The following is a 20,078-nucleotide window of genomic DNA, read 5'->3' as shown; positions in this document are numbered from 1 at the left end:
GCCCATTCATAAATTGTCTGACTCAGATGATGACGACACCCCAGTACATAGGACTCATTGCTGAGAATTGGCCATAACTTTTATTTTTGCATATTTCCTTACAAAATGTCGTGACATGGTATCATCACTCCTCCAACACCTTTGCCCACTCTATCTTTCCTCCATACATTGTATTTTTTATCAAACACTATTTGGATGTCTTCATTTAGTTAAGTTTCTGTTAGGCATACTATCATGGGCTCCTTCTCTTACAATTGCAGCTTACTAGATATTATTCTGTCTACATTTGTATACATCACACACAATCCCTTAATTGTGTCGATCTTGTCTAACTTTCGCTCTCTTTCACCTTCTCCCTTCTGTACCACTTTCTGACACCATTTCCCATAACTCTCCAAAAAAATCTTTTTTTTTTTTTCTCTTCATATCTTACATTATTCCTTTCTTTTGCCTCTGTTAGTAGTTCGTTCCATTTCTTCCTTTCTTCTTCATTTCTGTTTTTCTTTATATTTATATCCTTACATCCTTCTGTTTCCCTTAACCGATCGTTGTTCTGTATAATATTTCCTCCGCTGTCTTCTGCGATCTTAATTAGTCTTAATTTAACTGGTCCTGTTTTCCCTTCCATATAGGGGACCATCCTATAAATTTCTTCCACCTCCTCCTTAATGTTTTGCTGTTCTTCATCATTTAAGTTCTTAAGTAGGTCTTTTACATATTTCAGTTCTTCCTTTTCCCTTCTTGGTTTGTATGTTATATTCTTTTCCTTCATCCCAAATATTACTACACTTCTTTTTTCTGCTACTTCTTTTAATAATTCCTCATTTTTCTTCAAGGCCTTAACCACCTCCTTCTCTACGTGTTCCTTATCCTCTTTCATTTGCTGTTCGATTACTTCCCTGAGGTTTACATTTGCTTTTTCACTTTCCACTTTCCAAGACTTAACTTCTCCCAGCACTTCCTCCCTAACTCTTTGTTCTTGTCTGTTCACCAATTCCTTCAAATTTTCATTCTCCTTCCTTGCCACTCCCTGTCCTTCCTTCATTGACTTCTCATATTTTGCCATTTTTTCCTTCAACTCCTCATTTTCCTGTGTGTATATTTACCTAGTTGTATTTACCTAGTTGTGAAATACAGGAAAAGAGCCGTTCTAGGCTCATGATGTCCCGTCTCCATAACGCTTATTATCCAGTTTGGCTTTAAATTCATGAATCGCTTTTGCACACAGTCTCCTCACAAGTCTGTTCCATGTTGTTATGTTTCTGTATGGAAAACTGTATTTCTTGATGTCTCTCCTACAGTCGCTTCTTCTTCAATTTCTTACCATTGCCTCTTGTCACACTTCTGTCACGTACCACTAGGTCTTCCCTGTCCAATTTCTCCAATCCCTCTTGTATCATGTACAATGCTATTAGGTCCCCTCTCTCTTATTCTCTCCAGTGTTGTTAGTCCCAATTTCTCCAGTCTTTCTTCATAAGTATGTTCTCTCAAAGTTTCCGTTGATTTAGTCGCTGCTGTTTGTATTCTTTCTAACTTTCTAATTTCTTTCTTCAATCTAGTTGACCACACTAATGCTGCATATTCCAGTCTTGGACGTATCATCGATGTTATTAGTTTCTTCGCCATTTCTTCATCTAAATATGTAAATGCTGCTTTAATGTATCTTAAGAAGATTGTAGGTTTCCCCAGTTATCCGGTCTATGTTTTCCAAAGGATAACTACTCAATCAGTATGTGATCGCTCTTCCCTATAGGGCTCTTATAGTTCATCTCCTCTATGATATCTGGCTCCCTGGTGATTATCAAGTCCAATCTAGATGGCTCGTCTTCTCCTCTGAATCTTGTATTTTCCTCCACCCACTGTGTGAGGACGTTATCTATAACCAATTCCAAAACCTTGTTCCCCCATGAAGCTTCACTTCCTTCCGTTGACCAGTTTTCCCATGACACTTCCTTACAATTAAAATCCCCCATTATCAGAATCTTATCCTTCTCCTCCAGCAATCTCCTTAGGCAATCCAATGTGTCTTCCAGCTTCTTGTACAATTCTTCTGTCCATGAATTGGTTTTTGGAGGGACATACACCACTACGATATTTCTGCATCCTCCCCTTTGCAGTCTTATTCCCACACTCAAGACCTCCGCTTCCCCTTCGCCATAGGTGACACCCTCCACTGTCCATTCTTTTTTCAACAATAGCATCACTCCTCCTCCTTGTTTATTTTCTCTATTTCTCATCCATACATTATATTTACCATCCCCTATGTTAAATGCATCTATACTACCAGTCAATTTGGTTTCCGTAATCCCCATAACATCTGTTTTTTCCTTACTCAGGTAATCTCCTATTTCTAACATTGACGATATTAACCCGTTCACATTAGTGTATGCCACCTTCAAGCTGTCTCCTCTTCCCTTCTGTACCACTTCCTTAGGTCCATGTCTATCACTCTCCAGGAAAACTTTTTATCCACTTCTGATCTTCCTTCATTCTTTTCATTGGCTTGATTCTTCAAGTCTCTTATCGTGTTCCTTTCCTCCACACTTCTGTCCTTTCTTACCCAGACTGTTTTGTAGGTCTCTGTTCTTGCTAACTTCCATGACTTTCCCACCACTTCTTCTGCAGCCACTTGAGACCTAAATCTAATTTTAACTGGACGTTGGGCTCCTTCCTCACACTTTCCAAGCCTGAATACTTCTTCAATCTCCCCTACCAGCTCATGACCTTCGTCCTGAATTGCTTCAATTACTTGCTCCACTGCCTTCCTTTCCTTCTTTTCTCTTGTATGTCTGACTGGCATGTGCTCTTCATTAATGCCCACCACTATTACAGACTTCTTTTTTTCAGTGGAGTCCCTCACTATTTCTGGTTTTTCTTTTTTCACCTTAATCACTTTTTCAGTTATAGCTTCATCCTTAGCCTTGACTTGCTCCTCCACAATTTCCTTAAAGCTAACATTCTCCTTTTCTTGTTCCTCCTTCCAGACTTTATGTGTTTCCTTTAATTCCTTGACTTTAACCTCTGTATCCTCTGTCTTCTTCTCATTCAACATTACCTGCTTGTGCAGGTCATTGTCTTTAGGACGTCAACCTCTCTCTCCAACGTCCCCAGTCTGTCCTTCATTTCCTTCATCTCCCTTTCCAAGTCAATAAGTCTCCTTCTCAACATAATGCCTCTCCATGTCTTCCGAGAAACCTTCAAAATCATTGTCCCTTGCTGTCCTGGCTCCCCTGCTTACTGGTGTAAACAAACCCGGCGGTGGCGACGATGCCGTCGCCCCCACCTTCTCCTCGCTCATTATTCAGTGTTATTCACTGTTCTCAGCCTTTAATACTTCGGGACAGGACGATAACCACCCAGCACGACTCCCACCTTAATTTCCACGTCTAGGGTTTAGTCCCCGCGCAGCTTGATGATAGTACGAAGACGCGTCAGGAGTTCAGCTGTGTCCATCCGCTATCTTGGCCGTGTGTGTGTGTGTGTGTGTGTGTGTGTGTGTGTGTGTGTGTGTGTGTAATTCACCTCTTGGTCTGCTGCGGGTCTCTCTCGAGACAGCCAGCCGTTCCCCTACGGAAGAGCACAGAGCTCATAGTACCGATCTTTGGGTTGGACTGAGCCCACTCACACAGAACACACCACGACAACGAGGTCACAACTCCTTGCCTGATGTCGCGTACCTACTCACTGCTAGGTGAACAGGGGCTACACCTGAAAGAAGATAAACCCAACTTATCTTCACCCGGCCAGGGAATCGAACCCCGGTCCTTCTGGTTGTGAGCCAGATGCTTTATCCACTGAGCTACCGGGCTGTGTATTTACCTAGTTGTATTTACCTAGTTGTGACATACAGGAAAAGAGCTACGCTCGTGCTGTCCCATCTCCATATCCTCTCTTATCCAACTTTCCCTTAAAATCATGAATGTTTCTTGCACAAACCACCACCTCCTCCAGTCTATTCCATAGCTCAATGCTGCTGTTTGGGAAGCTAAACTTTTTCACATCTCACCTGCATGTGGTCGCCCTCAACTTTCTATGTCCTCTCGTTTCTCTCTCGTTCCACACACACAAGTCCTCTCTGTCCTGATTCTCCACCCCACTCGCCACCCTGTACACCGCTATCAGGCCTCTTCTCTCTCTTCTCTCCAGGGTTGTGAGCCCCATGCTATTGAGTCTCTCCTCATACGTCTGATCCCTAAGTTCCGGTACCATCTTAGTTGCCACTCTCTGTACTCTTTCCAGCTTTCTTATGTTCTTCTTTTCGTGAGGAGACCAGACCACTGCTGCATACTTCAACCTTGGCCTTATCATTGTAACTATTATTTTCTTCATCATCTCTTCGTCCAAATACACAAATGCCGTCCTTATGTTCTTCAGCAAATTCATAGTTTGTCCCGTTATCCTGTTGATGTGTTTGTCTGGTGACATGTTCTCTGAGATAGTCACTCCCAAATCTTTTTCTTCCATTTCTCTGCATATTATCTCACTTCCCATCTTATAATCATATTCACATCTTCTACCACTCCTACCAAACTCTATTTTTTTTACATTTCCCAAGGTTGAACTCCATCTTTCATGTACCACTCCATTCCCATATTTTATCCAGGTCCCTCTGCAATGCCTCACAGTCCTTCACATCATTGACTCGTCTCAATAGCTTTGCATCACCTGCAAACAAACTCACATAGCTGGTCACTCCGTCCACCATATCATTTATATAAACAGCAAACATTATTGGCACCAGCACCGAACCTTGTGGGACCCCACTCATCACTGGGCACCAGTTGGAAACCCTGTCCCTGATTATTGTCCTCATTTCCCTGTTAGTTAGGAAGTCCTCCAGCCACTTAATCAGTCCATCACCCACTCCACCCCTATTTTTAATTTTCCAAATGGGTGTGTATTTACCTAGTTTTACCTAGTTGTAATTTTAAAGGGCCTTGGCTTACGCTCGTGTGGTCCCGTCTCCGTATCTATAATTATCCAACTTTTCCTTGAAGCTCTGCACACTCTTCGCTGATACTATTTCTTCACTTAGTCTGTTCCAAACCTCTATATATCTTTGTGGGAAGCTATATTTCTTTATGTCTCTTGAGCATCTTCCCTTTCTCAACTTTTTACTATGTCCTCTAGCATTCCTGCTGGAAGGTTCCTCTCTTAGTAGCAATTTCTCGTTATCTACTTCTTCCATTTTACTCAATAGCCTGTATATTTGTATTAGGTCTCCTCTTTCTCTTCTTTGTTCTAGTGTTGGTAAGTCCATTTCCTTTAGTCTCTCTTCATATGTCAGTCCCTCCAGTTCTGGAACCATTTTTGTTGCCATCCTCTGTATTCTTTCTAGTTTTTTTATGTGTTTCTTCATATGTGGAGACCACACTGTTTCCGTGTATTCTAGTTTAGGTCTGATCATAGTAGTAATTAATTTTTTCATCATTTCTTTGTCCATGTATTGGAATGCTATACCTATATTTCTCACCATGTTATATGTATCACTGAAGATCCGATTTATATGACTTTCTGGTTGCATATAATCTTGCATTATTACTCCCAGGTCTCTCTCTTCATTTACTTTCTTTAATATTTCACCATCTCCCATTTTATATATATGTGTGTGTGTGTGTGTGTGTGTGTGTGTGTGTGTGTGTGTGTGTATTTAGCTAGTTGTGTGTGTATTTGTGTGTGTGTGTCTGTGTGTGTGTGTGTGCTTATAACAACAGTAAACTTTCTTTAGGGGCCTTATGGACAGCCCCATTCTATTAGTGGTGCAGGTGTATTTTCTTTATAGTGGCTGCTGTGATGTATGGCTCTTGCTTGGCCCATGCTGCCCCCCCAGTGCTCCTCTTTACTGTAGTCACTGAAGTTAAGGTTGATTGAAGTTCCGGGCAGCATGTGGGTAATCTTCTGTCACTTGGCGATGACGAAAAATCTGCATGTTTTGGTGGGGACTCAAACCTAGTGTACGCTAGGTCCTAGGGCTCACCACACCTGCACGCTAACCACTTGGCCACCACCTCCCCAAGTTTATAAATACATATAGGTGGGCAACCTTTCAAAGGGAGAGACAGATTTGACTTTCGGGAGCAGGCACGGGATGGAGTGAGAAACGAGAAGCCCAAAGTAAAAAAAAGTGCAAAGTGAAAAACGTACAGATCTGGGAGAAAAATGGAGCTGTTTGCAATGAAGAAGTGTTTTAATGTTCGACTCGGTGGATGAGATGACAACAAAATTGTGTTATTGAGAGGGAGGTCCCAGAGTTGGGAGCTAAGTTGAGACTTTGTGTCCTTCATTTTGGAGAAGAGCATCTCACAACAGTAGATGCAGCAATGCAAGGAAAATATTCCAACCTAACATCAGACAACTGAGCACTTCTAAACCTCAACCTCGAAGGCATTGATGTGTGCGTGCATGTCTTTCAGGAGAATGTCTTTGCCTTGCAGTTTCACATTGAGGGCATTAAGATTTGCAGTGATGGCCATGAATTGGCATAGGTGAGCGAGCCATTGCAGGTCATAGTGATCAGCATTGGGAAGATTCTTCTGATGGAGGAAGTGGCGCCCTCCTGCTGCAGATCGCACTCATGGAACAACATGGCTCCACAAAAAGACAGTTTCACCCTGTCCTTTTTTGTTGAAATCAAATAGGACAACCAGATCTCAAAAAGGACAGACAGTCTTTAAAAAGACAGACCTGGCAACTCTTGCAGAGTGAAGTCAGGAGTGCAGGCTTGCCAAACAGTATTTGCCAGCAGGTGCTGCTTGGCTTTTTTGTGTGTGTGTTTCACAGACTGAATTGCAATGTTAATGCCTTGCAGGGTGGTGAGTACGTCGCTAGGCTTTCATGGGCCAGATATGGCCTGTGGACCGTAGGTTGCCCGCCCCTGGTATAGCTGATGAATCTTTGCTATCTGCAATATTTTATACTGCTTTCAGGTAACAGAAATGCTTTATTAGGTAAGGTTTATGTGTGAAATTGCTCAGTATTTTTTTTTTTTTTTTTTTTTTTTTTTGGTTCTAGAGGCATTTTAGGGAGGTGCAGCAAACATTCATGGAAATTTACTATTTGCTGGGGTCTGTGCCCCTTAACCCCATAAATAACGGGTGGCAAGTGTAATAATTATTATTATTATTATTATTATTATTATTATTATTATTATTATTATTATTATAATAGAGGGACTAAGGTGTCAGAGAGAGGAAACCATCTCAAGTATAGAGAGCACATGTTTCTTCACCTTTCAAGTACTTGAATTTTAAAAGTTAAAAGAAAACCTAATTAAATAAGAATCTCATATATTATCATATCCCAACAGGTACTTGCCATCAACATCCTTGGTAGGTTCTTGCTTAATGCTGACAAGAATATTCGTTATGTAGCGCTCAACACTTTGCTGAGAGTTGTCCATGCTGACAACTCTGCCGTCCAACGTCATCGCTCTACCATCCTTGAGTGCCTCAAGGTTAGTGTCTGGAAGATTAATGTGAGGGATTTTAAAGGTGGAGTGGAAGAATGAAGAAATTTGATGGTTTAAAAGAGCAGTGTTTTGTGAAAATGAAGATTCTTGAAATGGAAGATTAGGCAGCTATATAAAGTGGTATGTGAAAAGTGAGAGTAGAAGATATGGTAAGCTTCTCATGGCTTAAAGGACTACTGAAATACAATCACAACTGAATAAAGTGAAATCAGGTAGAAAAAATCCAGCTCAACAATACTCACATAAAAGTCTTCTCATCTTTTCCTCTTTCCTTTCTAGGATGCAGACATCTCAATCAGGAAGCGAGCCATGGAATTGTGTTTCGCGCTCATTAACGGCAACAATATCCGCACCATGATGAAAGAATTGATTACCTTCCTCGAGAATGCTGAGCCTGAGTTCAAAGCATCATGCTCCTCTAAGTGTGTTCTAGCAGCAGAAAAGTACTCACCCAATGTCAGGTGGCACATAGACACTCTGCTCAGGGTGGTGGAAGCGGTGAGTTGTGGTAAATCCTCTTCAGTTACATAATATGCCACACTTCCTTGCTCAAATATTTCTGGAGATGTAATGATTGCATTAGATCATTAGAAGGTACATTTAATGTATGCTTTAGACACAAGGCTTTTGGAAGCTGGTGTGAACAAACATGTGTGCATGTGTGTTGCTGTCTTCAGTGACTAGAGGAATACAGTAAAAATACACTTGTAATATGTATTACGCTTACTTCATTTCCACATCTTCATTACAGGCTGGGAACCATGTGCCTGATGATGTAGTGTCATCCACAATACAACTTATATCTGAGACACGGTCTGAGCAGGCATATGCTGTGGGAGAGCTGTGGCGACATCTATCTGTGGCACAGCTTGAGTTTCAGCCAATGATCCAGGTGGCTACATGGTGTATAGGGGAATTTGGTGACCTGCTACTAAATGGTAAGCATTTTATGCATGTTAGTAGTGAGAAATAAGCAATGGAATTATGTGGGAGATACTATAAGAGTAAGAATTTCTTTATATTATAATGCAGAATAAAAGCAAATTTGAAACTCAAGATTTAGTACAGAGGACCATTGTTTTGTATATAGCTAGGTTTTAGTGAAGAGCACTACAATTTTATATTTACAGTAAAACTAATAACCGAACATTCAATTACTCAGAATTTTATGTAACTCAGCATGGCAAAGAAAAAAAAAAAAAAAAAAAAAAAAAACCTATTCATCTCAGCATTTTGCAGGGTTGTAACCACTCATTGCCATTGCGGTCTTTACTTGCCATACCTTGTGGTCTACACTCAGCATGGCATGCCCGTACTAACTTTTTTTTACACCCTAGTGTTCAATAGATATGTTAGACATGGTGTTATGCAACTGAGATAACAAGATTGAGGTATTAGCCTAATGGCTTTATGAGTCATTGTGCAGTGTGCGTGTGTGTGTGTGTGTGTGTGTGTGTGTGTGTAGAAATAAAGGAGATGTTACAGTTATAGGACTGTGACCAGAGTCCCCTCTTCTGCATCTTGCCTTTTGCAAATGTTTCGTTCAACTATGATAAATGCTTTTAGTAAAAGTTCACCTATTAGAGCTGCTGCAAAAGTATTGTTGGGGAGCTGTTGTGTAGGACACAATCTTTGTTGTGCACAACCGATACTCTTTACTGTTGGACTCCTCCCACCTACCTAATGTGTCCATTGAACACAGGACTGATAGAGCATGTATCCATGCCTTGGCCACGCAACCGGACTCTCTCCTGTGCTATCTCAGGCATCTCAACACGATGCAAAGTTGAAGCCACATCATGTGGTTTACACTGACCGTGGCATGCCCACACTTGTTTGAATACCTACCCACTCCACACTCCTCCACACATCCTAACCTAGCTTTGTATCTCGGAGCTTTACTTTTCACTTTTTAACCCGTAAAGCGTCAGAGACGTAAGAGATTTGTCAGCCGCTCTCAGACATTCGAGCGTTGGAGACGTAAAAGAAATGTCGCCCTTCCCCCATTTTTTTCCTGATAAATTACGTTCTCAAAACATCTCAATATACTGCTCTCATACATTACATGCACTGTATATGCTGCCTCCTTTACCTTGCTAACATGAATATCATCTTATTTTCCTTTTATTAGTTCTCAATTTTTGTAACGGTTTCTGCTCCATTCTTTTTGTGGTAGTTGCCTTATCGTGCTTCGACCCCGCTAATATAAATACAGTTTGATTTCCATTACTTACTCTCCCCATTTCTAGTGTTTTTTGGTGTGTGTTGTGTTGTGGTAGTGAAACCTTGTATGATATGAATTATGATATGCCTTTCGTTTTGTTGTATAGAAAATAAATACATATTATTAAAAAAATATTCTCACTCTGAAAGGCAACACTCACGGAGTGTCTGGTGGCTGCCATCAGTTTGATTTTTAGACAGTCTCTCTCTCTCTCTCTCTCTCTCTCTCTCTCTCTCTCTCTCTCTCTCTCTCTCTCTCTCTCTCCTGGAGAGACTGGATGAAATCTCCGGTCGTGCTAAAAGAGTGTAGAAATGAATTATTAGAACCACTTTATGACATAATAACATGCTCTATAAATACAGGAAAAGTGCCCTTACAGTGGAAGAGAGTGAACATTGTACCAATTTATAAAAGTGGAGATAAAACTGAACCATTAAATTATAGGCCAGTCTCTTTAACAAGTGTAATGTGCAAGATCTGTGAAAGTATAATAAAAAAAATAGTGGGTTGAAGTTTTAGAAAAGGGAAACATGATAAATGAAGAACAGTTTGGATTTAGAAAAGGGAAATCGTGTGTCACCAACTTACTATGTTTCTACTCAAGAGCAATAGACGTGGTGCAAGAAAGAGAAGGATGGGCTGATTGTGTATATCTAGATCTGAAAAAAGCTTCTGACAAGGTTCCACACAGAAGGTTACTCTGGAAACAACAGAAATGGGGAGGAATGGGCGGAAAGGTCAACGAGTGGATAAAGGATTACTAAGAGGAAGAGAAATGAGAATGGTGATTAGAGAAGAGAAAAATCATATTGGAGGAGAGAAGAGAGTTGAGTTCCTCAGGGCTCCGTTCTGGCACCAGTAATGTTCATAATATATATAAATGATATGCCGATGGGTATAAAAAGTTATATGAGTTTTTGCAGACGATGCAAAGTTAATAAGAAAAGTGAACAGAGGAAGACTGTGAAGAACTGCAAAAAGACCTGGATAGAGTGTATAGATGGAGCCAGTTATGGGAGATGGAATTTAATGCAAACAAATGCCATGTAATGGAAATGGGGAAAAGTAAAAAAAGACCGAGGAAAACATACAGGATGGGAGAAGAAAACTTAAAGATGGTACATGAAGAAAAAGATTTGGGAGTAACGATGCAAGACACACCATCCCCAGAAAAGCATATAAACAAGTTATTTGGAGAAACCTACAGGATGATGCAAAATATAAGGGTATCATTCCATTATATAGACAAGGAAATGATGAAGAAAATAATAACAACACTGATAAGACCAAAACTTGAATATGCTGCAGTTGTTTGGTCGCCTCACAAAAAGAAGGATATCAGAAAGTTGGAAAGGATACAGAGAATGGCAACTAAAATGGTCCCAGAACTCTCAAATATGACGTATGAAGACAGATTGAAGGAGATGGATTTGACGACACTGGAACAAAGAAGGGAGAGAGGAGATCTGATCACTCTGTATAAGTTGGTAAATAAGTTTGATGAGGTGGATAGAGATAATCTCTTCTCTACTGCGAGAACGCAGGGGCTGAGAGGACATGGAAAGAAACTTAATAAAGGAACCTGTTTGAGTGACTTGAAAAAGTATAGTTTTCCACATAGAAGTGTTAACACATGGAACAGCTTGCGGGAAGGGGTGGTGGAGGCGAGCAGTGTCCATCAAATTAATGAAAGGCTGGATGAATGTTGATATGGAGACAGGGCTATTAGAGCTTAACTCGGGCCCTGTAGACTACAAATATGTAAATACAAATAGGTAAATACACACACACACACACACACACACACTCACACACAGGGGTGGTGTGGGTGATGGACTGATTAAGTGGCTGGAGGACTTCCTAACTAACAGGGAAATGAGGACGATAGTCAGGGACAGGGTTTCCAACTGGTGCCCAGTGATGAGTGGAGTCCCACAAGGTTCGGTGTTAGCACCAATAATGTTTGTTGTTTTTATAAATGATATGGTGGACAGAGTGTCCAGCTATGTGAGTTTGTTTGCAGATGAAGCAAAGCTATTGAGATGAGTGAATGATGTGAAGGACTGTGAGGCATTGCAGAGGGACCTGGACAAAATCTGGGAGTGGAGTGGTACATGGCAGATGGAGTTCAACCTTGGGAAATGTAAAAAAAAATGGAGTTTGGTAGGAGTGGTAGAAGATGTGAATATGATTATAAGATGGGAAGTGAGATAATATGCAGAGGAGTGGAAGAAAAAGATTTGGGAGTGACTATCTCAGAGAACATGTCACCGGACAAACACATCAACAGGATAACGGGACAAATTATAAATTTGCTGAGGAACATTAGGACGGCATTTGTGTATTTGGACAAGGAGATGATGAAAATAATAGTCAGAATGATAAGGCCAAGGTTGAAGTATGCAGCAGTGGTCTGGTCTCCTCACGAAAAGAAGAGCATAAGGAAGCTGGAAAGAGTGTAGAGAGTGGCAACTAAGATGGTACGGGAACTTAGAGATTGGACTTATGAGGAGAGACTCAATAGCATGGGGCTCACAACCCTGGAGAGAGGAAGAGAAAGAGGAGACCTGATAGCGGTGTACAGGGTGGCGAGTGGGGTGGATCATTTGGACAGAGATGACCTGTGTATGTGGAACGAGAGAGAAACGAGAGGACATAGAAGTTGAGGGCGACCACGTGTAGGAGAGATGTGAAAAAGCTTAGCTTTCCAAATAAAAGCATTGAGCTATGGAATAGACTGGAGGAGAAGGTGGTTTGTGCAAGAAACATTCATGATTTTAAGGAAAAGTTGGATAAGAGAGGATATGGAGATGGGACAGCACAAGCGTAGTCAAGTGTTGTCAAGCTCTTTTCCCGTGTATCACACACACACACACACACACACACACACACCGGCCTCACTCACAAGTGTAATCTGTAAAATGTGTGAAAGAATTATAAAAAAAACAGTGGGTTTGAACATCTGGGAAGAGAAAAATTAATAAATGAGAGCCATTTTGGATTTAGGCAAAGAAAGTCATGTGTTACAAATTTGATTTGTTTTTACTCAAGAATAATAGATACAGTACAAGAAAGAGATGGATGGATGGATTGTATATATCTAGACCTGAAAAAAGCTTTTGATAAAGTTCTGCATAATAGACTATTGTGGAAATTGGAGTATAGAGGAGGACTGGGAGGCAGTATGAATAACTGGATGAGGGAGTATCTAGTAGGAAGAGAAATGAAAACAGTGGTAAGGGATGAAAACTCGAAATTGAGAGAAGTGACAAGTGGAGTGCTGCAGGGATCTGTACTCGCACCAATAATGTTCTTGATTTATATCAATGACATGCCAGAAAGAGTAAAAAGCTATATGAGCTTGTTTGCTGATGATGCAAAGCTGCAAAGGATAAGGATGGAGGAAGATCGTATGAGGTTGCAGGTGGATCTGAATGCAATATGTGAGTGGAGCAACAAATGGGAAACGGAATTCAGTGCAAACAAATGTCACATATTGAGGATGGGAAAAGGTAAAAATAGACCCCTGAAACAATATAAAATGGGTGAAAGAGACATAAGTGTGGTTAAGGAAGAGAAAGACCTGGGAGTGACAATTCAGGATTCTTTGATGCCAGAAAAACACATAAACAGGATATTTGGTGATACATATAGACTATTGCAGAATGTTAGATTTGCATTCCACTATATGGATATAGATATGATGACAAAGATAATAAAGGCAGTGATTAGACCAAAGTTAGAATATGCAGCAGTGGCATGGTCCCTACACACACAAAAAGGATGTGTAAAGAAACTGGAAAGGATTCAGAGAATTGCAACGAAACAAAAATGGTACGTGAACTCTCAAATCTGCCATATGAAGAAAGATTGGAACACATGAACCTGCCAACTTTGGAACAAAGGAGAGAAAGGGGAGACTTGATAATATTATTTAAGTTGATGAGTGGTATGGACAAGGTAGATAGAGAGGACTTGATGGAGAGAGAGCAAAGGAGAGGATTGAGAGGACGCAACAAGAAGATGAGAAGGGGAAAATGCTTGAGAGACAAAAAGAAACTCTGCTTTCCTCATAGAAGTTTGGATTTGTGGAACAGTTTGGAGGAAGGAGTGGTGGAGGCGAAGAGTTTCCACCAAATGAAAGAAAGATTGGATAAAAGTAGACAAAGAGACAAGACTATCTGAGCCTAGCTCAGGCCCTGCATGCTACAAATAGGTAAATACACACAGATTTCACTCTGACTCTGTTTGATAATGCGCACAACACCAGTGTTGGTGCATTACATGCATAGCACTTAAATATGGGAAAGTGTTAAGTTTACGTAAAATTTATTCTATGCGAACTCACCAGGAACACAATACTTGCGTGAACTATGAGGTACCTGTACTTTATTTTAATAATTATAAATATAAGGGTTTGTATGAGTGTTTTTGTGAGTTTAGACAATCCCAAGAACACAATTTTAAATATGTATAAGGGTTGTTCTATATTTCGATATCCAATCATGTCTTCAGGAACGTAACCCAATCGTAAATTGTGGGAGACCCATATCAGCTGAACAGCTGCTTGCAGTTATGATCCAGTGTTTCTACTCATTTCATATTTTTTATTAATTTTTTATTTTTATATATAGAAAGAAGCATTCATTAGTAAATAATTCACATTGAAGTATGTATCTAGCCACCTGAAGTTGAAAAAGAAAATGGCAACGATTTTGCAGTGAGGACCCAACTAGTTAAGTGAGATTTCGATGACTACATACAAGAAATTTATGTAAATTACAGTACAGTTTATAGTATGTATAGCTGATGAATAATGCTACTTATGATAATTTATGCTGCTTTATGCATGTATACATTGCCCATTACTTAGGAATGGCCAAATCATCCACAGGCAGACCAGGAATCTTTAGAGTGGTGCCACAAAAATTCCTTTGGGGCCGATGCCTTTGTGCATTTTGGGGAAATCCACTAATCTGCAAATAGTGAACCCTCGAATAAAGGGGGAATGGTTGTATATAGTAAACCATTGATTTTTGGTGTTAAAAACAAATGGTAATTATGTGATTATGTTCAATGGTGGACTGGCCGAGTATACCTTGCATTGGTCACCATAACATAGTGTCCAATGTTTAATTATTGTTTTAATTTCCCTGTATGGGTGTAGTATTTGTGATGACTGCATGCACATAAGTATACAAACATTCATTTATTGTAATGAACAATCTTTGTCATATACAGAAATTATCAGAAATAGCAAACTTTCATTTCAAATAAAGAGCAAAGTTTGTTTTACACCAAAAGTTTGGATACCTCAGTGATAACAGATTTTTGGGTCAATTTACAGTTTCACCCAACCAATGATTTTCTCACGTGGTTCATGTTTTTCTGGTGATAGTTGTAGTGAATTACATGATTTTGTACCTCATTTCCGTCAATAAATGTCTACTTTTGAGTTATGCCTCTTCAAGTTATGCCTGTCCCCTGATTCTCAACGATTTTGGGGAACCTGTGGGAACTCGGGTTTTTTGGGTTGGGGGAGCATGAAATCGTTTAAAATGCATTTCAATAGGCGCACCTAACATCACCAAATGTGGGGTACAAACTTGGTGGAGGGACTGTTTTTTTGGGGCCATTAACCCCTTCACTACGGCTGGGCCAAAACAGCTTCAGCTGATCTGAGATCGCCCAGACGCACCAAATTTCAAATGTCGCTATTGAATATAACAAGTTTTCAGCCATAAGCTTAACATAATCATAATGTATTATTTATGAAAACATGCAGAATTAAATGTTGCACATAATGAAACCTAAATTAATTGATAATTTTGAGATGTAAGCATAAATATAGTGATAAGATAACTTTCGTATAATGGCAAAGCGAGCCAGGACATATGCACGTTCTTGGATAGGGTACGCATAAGGACGCATATATGCATCCTCGTGTTGAAAGGGTTAAAGGTAATGGGCTAAAGAGTAAGCTTAGCTGGATATTTTGTTTTTATTTATTAATGATCCACGAGACATCCTAGAGTTAATCCCTTCAACACGAGGATGCATATACTGCGCCCTCATGCGTGCCCTGTACCATATCCAAGGATGCGATACTGCGCCCTGGCTCAGCTTCTAGCCAACATACGAGTTATTTTATCTATATTTATGCTTACATCTTAAAATTATCAATTAATTTATATTTCTTTTATGTGCACCATTTAATTCTGCATGTTTTCATATAATACATGATTATCTTGAGTTTATGGCTGAAAACTTGTTATATTCAATAACGAGATTGAAATTTGGCACGCACAGTTTATCCTGGATACGGCGCGGGCGCTTGTTTTGGCCCGCCGTAGTGAGTTTTTATGTGCACCATTTAATTTGCATGTTTTCATATATAATATATGTTGATTATGTTGAGTTTATGGCTGAAAACTTGTTATATGCAATAGCTTACATTTGAAATCTGGCACTCAGCTCATCTCGGATACAGCTCGGGGCACTGTTTTGGCGCGGCCATAGTGAAGGGGTTAAATCAAAGTATGTGCTTATCTTTGTATTCATTCATACACACACTGGTAATATTTCTGTGGAGTCGGATTCACTTATTAGAGTGAGAATCTATTGTGATAAACTTTCACAAATTCGTGTCACTAGTGAAAATGAAACTAGTAATTTGAGTTTTGCCACCATGAAATATACACAAATAGATAAATATGAGCTCACGAAGTCGCCAATAAGTGACATCACCTGCTTTGCGCAGTAAAAGTGTGCTATTTTAGGTATCTGACACCCGCAATATAGCAGGCTGCTGCTGCCTCGGCCATGGATTATTGCCAGATTGTCATACTCAGCCGCTTATATATCCTGACTTCCTACCCCAAACTGTCTTCTGGGCTCCAATAACGAAACTAATTAATACTTATCGTTAAAACAGTTAGATCCTGATGATGTTAGGCGTCAGAAACCGTTAAATACTATACTCTGAGTACGACAATCTGACAAAGGTAGCTATACGTAGTTTCATATTATTGTTCCGTTGTTTATTGAATGTTGTGTTCAAGAAAAAAGAATACTCAAAATTTTAATTAGTTTTTGGTTATAATGATTCTTTACGAAATGCAATTATAACATTACCTTCTTTTACTTAGGAAACATCCTGAATCCTGGATCGGCTATGGTGATGTTAGGTGTGCCTATTGAGGTTGAGAAATCAACAGAATCACATTAGAACACCAATCATCATCATCATCATCATCATCATTTTGTTTAACGTCCGTTTTCACTCTTGATGAGCTCCTAGCCTTTGCCTGAACGAAATAGGCAACTCATAAGGCAGCAGGGGCTATGAAGTTTACCACTGCTATTTCACCCATAGCTGGGACTGGATGGCCATTGACTCTGATAGACATGAGTTCATCTGCCCTTAAATGGTCTTGTTTTTCATCCACCTCTCACTGGTCCAAACAAAACCAGTGGGGTTGCCAGTTTAGTCGCCGCTCACCCGACCATGCGGTTGGTTGTACTGAGTTACATGTTACCAGTAGCAGAGCACTACCTTAACTGTCCTGACCAGATAGACACATAAGAACACCAGTGATAAGACATACATTACAGTTTTGGTGGCGGCGGCAGAAGCAGCCATAGGGAGGCGAGGAGGTTGCCAACGATTTGCTACATTTAAAAGTAGCTACCTCCACTGGGAGGTGAGCAGCATACAACGTAACCACTACATTTAGCAAAAGGGTGACTTTTCTGGGAAAATCGCTATTGAAATACCCTGTCTTAACATTTGTAATTTTCTAGCTGGAATAGTAACTTATAGATTTCTATTAATTATTTTCCACAACCTAAAATATGCATTTGCAATGATTGATGACGGGATAGGTATAACTTGAAAAGTAGACATTTCAGACAGAAATGAGGTAGAAAATTATTCAATTTACTACATGTATCACCAGAAAACATAAAGAATGTGAGAAAATCACGCTTTTGCTGTTCAGGAAATTAAAACCACAACAACGGCATTACCTTACAGGCAAGATATGTTGATATGTTGTGGCGCTACTGCTGCTGCTGCCTCTCCTCCCTATAAGTACAGGGAAGGTTACAGTCTTGGCACTGTACTTCTAAAGGAAGGACACCATGACTTCTTAAGAAGTGGAGTGCAGCTTGTGGTCCAGATAAAAAAAATGAATAAACTCCCACTATTTGTATGTACAACCAGCACACACTGTGGCCATCTTTAAACTGACTGGCAATCACCAAATCCTACTGCATGAATGGACTGCAGTTTCGAAACACCAAACACACTATTTCTTTACAACTGAGAGCTCAGCTGTGAATGTGGAGTCCTGATGCATGAGACATCTGGTACACCCATAAAATATCGCGATATGAAAAAAACGTAAATTAAACATTTACATGGATTTTGGACCCTCGTTATTTTAAAAACAGAAACCAAACACGCCAGAATCGAGAGTTACCTGTACTGTCCAAACTTTACGAAGAGTTAACCAGCTTCACTCTTTCATCCCTCACGCTGGTAAACTCTGGAACAATCTTCCTTCAACTCTATTTCCTCCTGCCTACGAGTTGAACTCTTTCAAGGAGAGAGTATCATGACACCTCTCCTCCCGGAATTGACCTCTCTTTCGGCCGGTCTTCTGAACCCTTTATTATAGGAACAGTGTAGCAGGCTTTTTTTTTTCCCCTTGAGCTGTTTCCTTTGCTGTACACAAAAAAGAAAAATGGCAATACTGCTCACCTCCCGTGGCCGCAGCTATTTTTTGCTAAATGTAGCGGATCGTTGTCAACACTGCTCACCCCCTATGGCCAAGCTTCCGCCACCGCCAAAAGTGTAATGTATGCCTTTTCACTGGTGTTCTAATGTGATTCTGTTGATTTCTCGATCTCAATTGAAATGCATTTTATTCAATTTCATGCTCCCCCAGCCAAAAACCCCGTGTTCCCACAGGTCCCCCAAGATCATTGAGAATCAGGGGATAGGCATAACTTGAAAAGAGGCATGACTCGAAAAGTAGACATTTGTGACAGAAATGAGGTGCAAAATCATGCAATTCACTACATCTATCACCAGAAAAACATGAACCACGTGAGAAAATCGTTGGTTGGGTGAAACTGTAAATTGTCCGATTTTGGGGGTATAATGTCACCCCCTTCCCCCCAATTGTTTCATCAAAGCAAGGGTTTACTGTATTAAAATATGGTATTGGCCCAAACCAAGTCATGGTCATCAGTCATATGCCATTAGTCAAACGAAAACTCACCTGAGATATACAGAATTAAAGCAAGTAGATCACCTTCCACATGATGCTGCTGTTACAGTATGACGTGTGTGTGTATTGTATGATATATACACACATACACATTTGTTTTACAGTGTTTTATGGATAGTTTTATGATGTTTTTAGTCATTTCAAGGCATTATGTGTGGTTTACAGCAAAAACAGTTACGTCAAGACTTTTAAAATCAATTAATGATGTGTGATATATGACTATAATCATATGATTTTTATTTTCTTTCATATTCTCATATTGATTTCAGGTCAGGCTGATGTTACTGTAGTAGAGCCTCAACTCATAGAAATTTATCAGAAAATTTTGTGGTCATCACAGTGCTCCATAACAACTTCAAGGAATATGCCCTTACTCCCCTCATGAGCTTCCTCTGTCTGTCCTTCACTCAGGAAGTTGGGTGAGTAAAATTCATGGAGCATGGAGCAGTGGCAGTATCCATAAGATGAAGGAAAAGTTGAATAATAGGAGATTGGGAGACAGGACTGTCCTAGTTTGAGCTCTCCCTGCGGCCCCTGTATACTACAAATAGGCAAACACAAATAGTAAATAAATACATACACCCTTTGTAGGCATATATGGAGGAGGAGAGAGGCTGGGAGTGATATAGGCAGCCTTTGATAACTCTTTCTTTTTTTTTTTTTTTATTTAAACAAATTTTTACAGAAAAAGGTGGCTCAAAATTACACTCTCTTCTCCAATCCCCCATACTATTTCACACATGTCTGCTTGTGAAGCGGTGATGTGTTTTCTGTTCCACCCTTCCACTTTCTTCCCCACAAGCCTATTTTCCTATCAGTACTAATATAAGGGAATAAGCAATTCAGTGAATATGTGTCATCTACTGGCTACTGCAAGTGTTGTTATATCCTTAAGGAGCCTTTGTGCAACACTGACATTCAAATCTCTCTCAGCAGGCAACCCAGATAGCGCCTGTGCCCAAATAGATACAACCCAAGGGGAAGGTGTTGTTATGGCAGCTAGATTCTGGGATGCAGTATGATCATCTACTGTGGAATCTGTGACCTCTGACCGATTCCGCGATGGAAGGGTTCAGTTCTTCTTCCAGTA

The 20,078-nt window shown here is 40.1% G+C and overlaps 1 protein-coding gene across 1 annotated transcript in view; it reads left to right on the top strand.

Moving 5' to 3' along the window:
• Positions 1–19,373, top strand: part of LOC127009756 (AP-1 complex subunit gamma-1-like) — a 78,852-nt gene extending 59,479 nt beyond the window's left edge. The window contains 4 exon segments of the mRNA XM_050883137.1: positions 7,307–7,453; positions 7,748–7,966; positions 8,220–8,406; positions 19,258–19,373. Coding sequence (XP_050739094.1) covers positions 7,307–7,453; positions 7,748–7,966; positions 8,220–8,406; positions 19,258–19,373 — 669 coding nt within the window.
• The last annotated feature ends 705 nt before the right edge of the window (positions 19,374–20,078 follow it).

Source organism: Eriocheir sinensis, chromosome 41 (assembly GCF_024679095.1).
Source record: "Eriocheir sinensis breed Jianghai 21 chromosome 41, ASM2467909v1, whole genome shotgun sequence".
Lineage (NCBI taxonomy): Eukaryota > Metazoa > Arthropoda > Malacostraca > Decapoda > Varunidae > Eriocheir > Eriocheir sinensis.
This window is presented reverse-complemented; position numbering and strand designations above follow the sequence as displayed.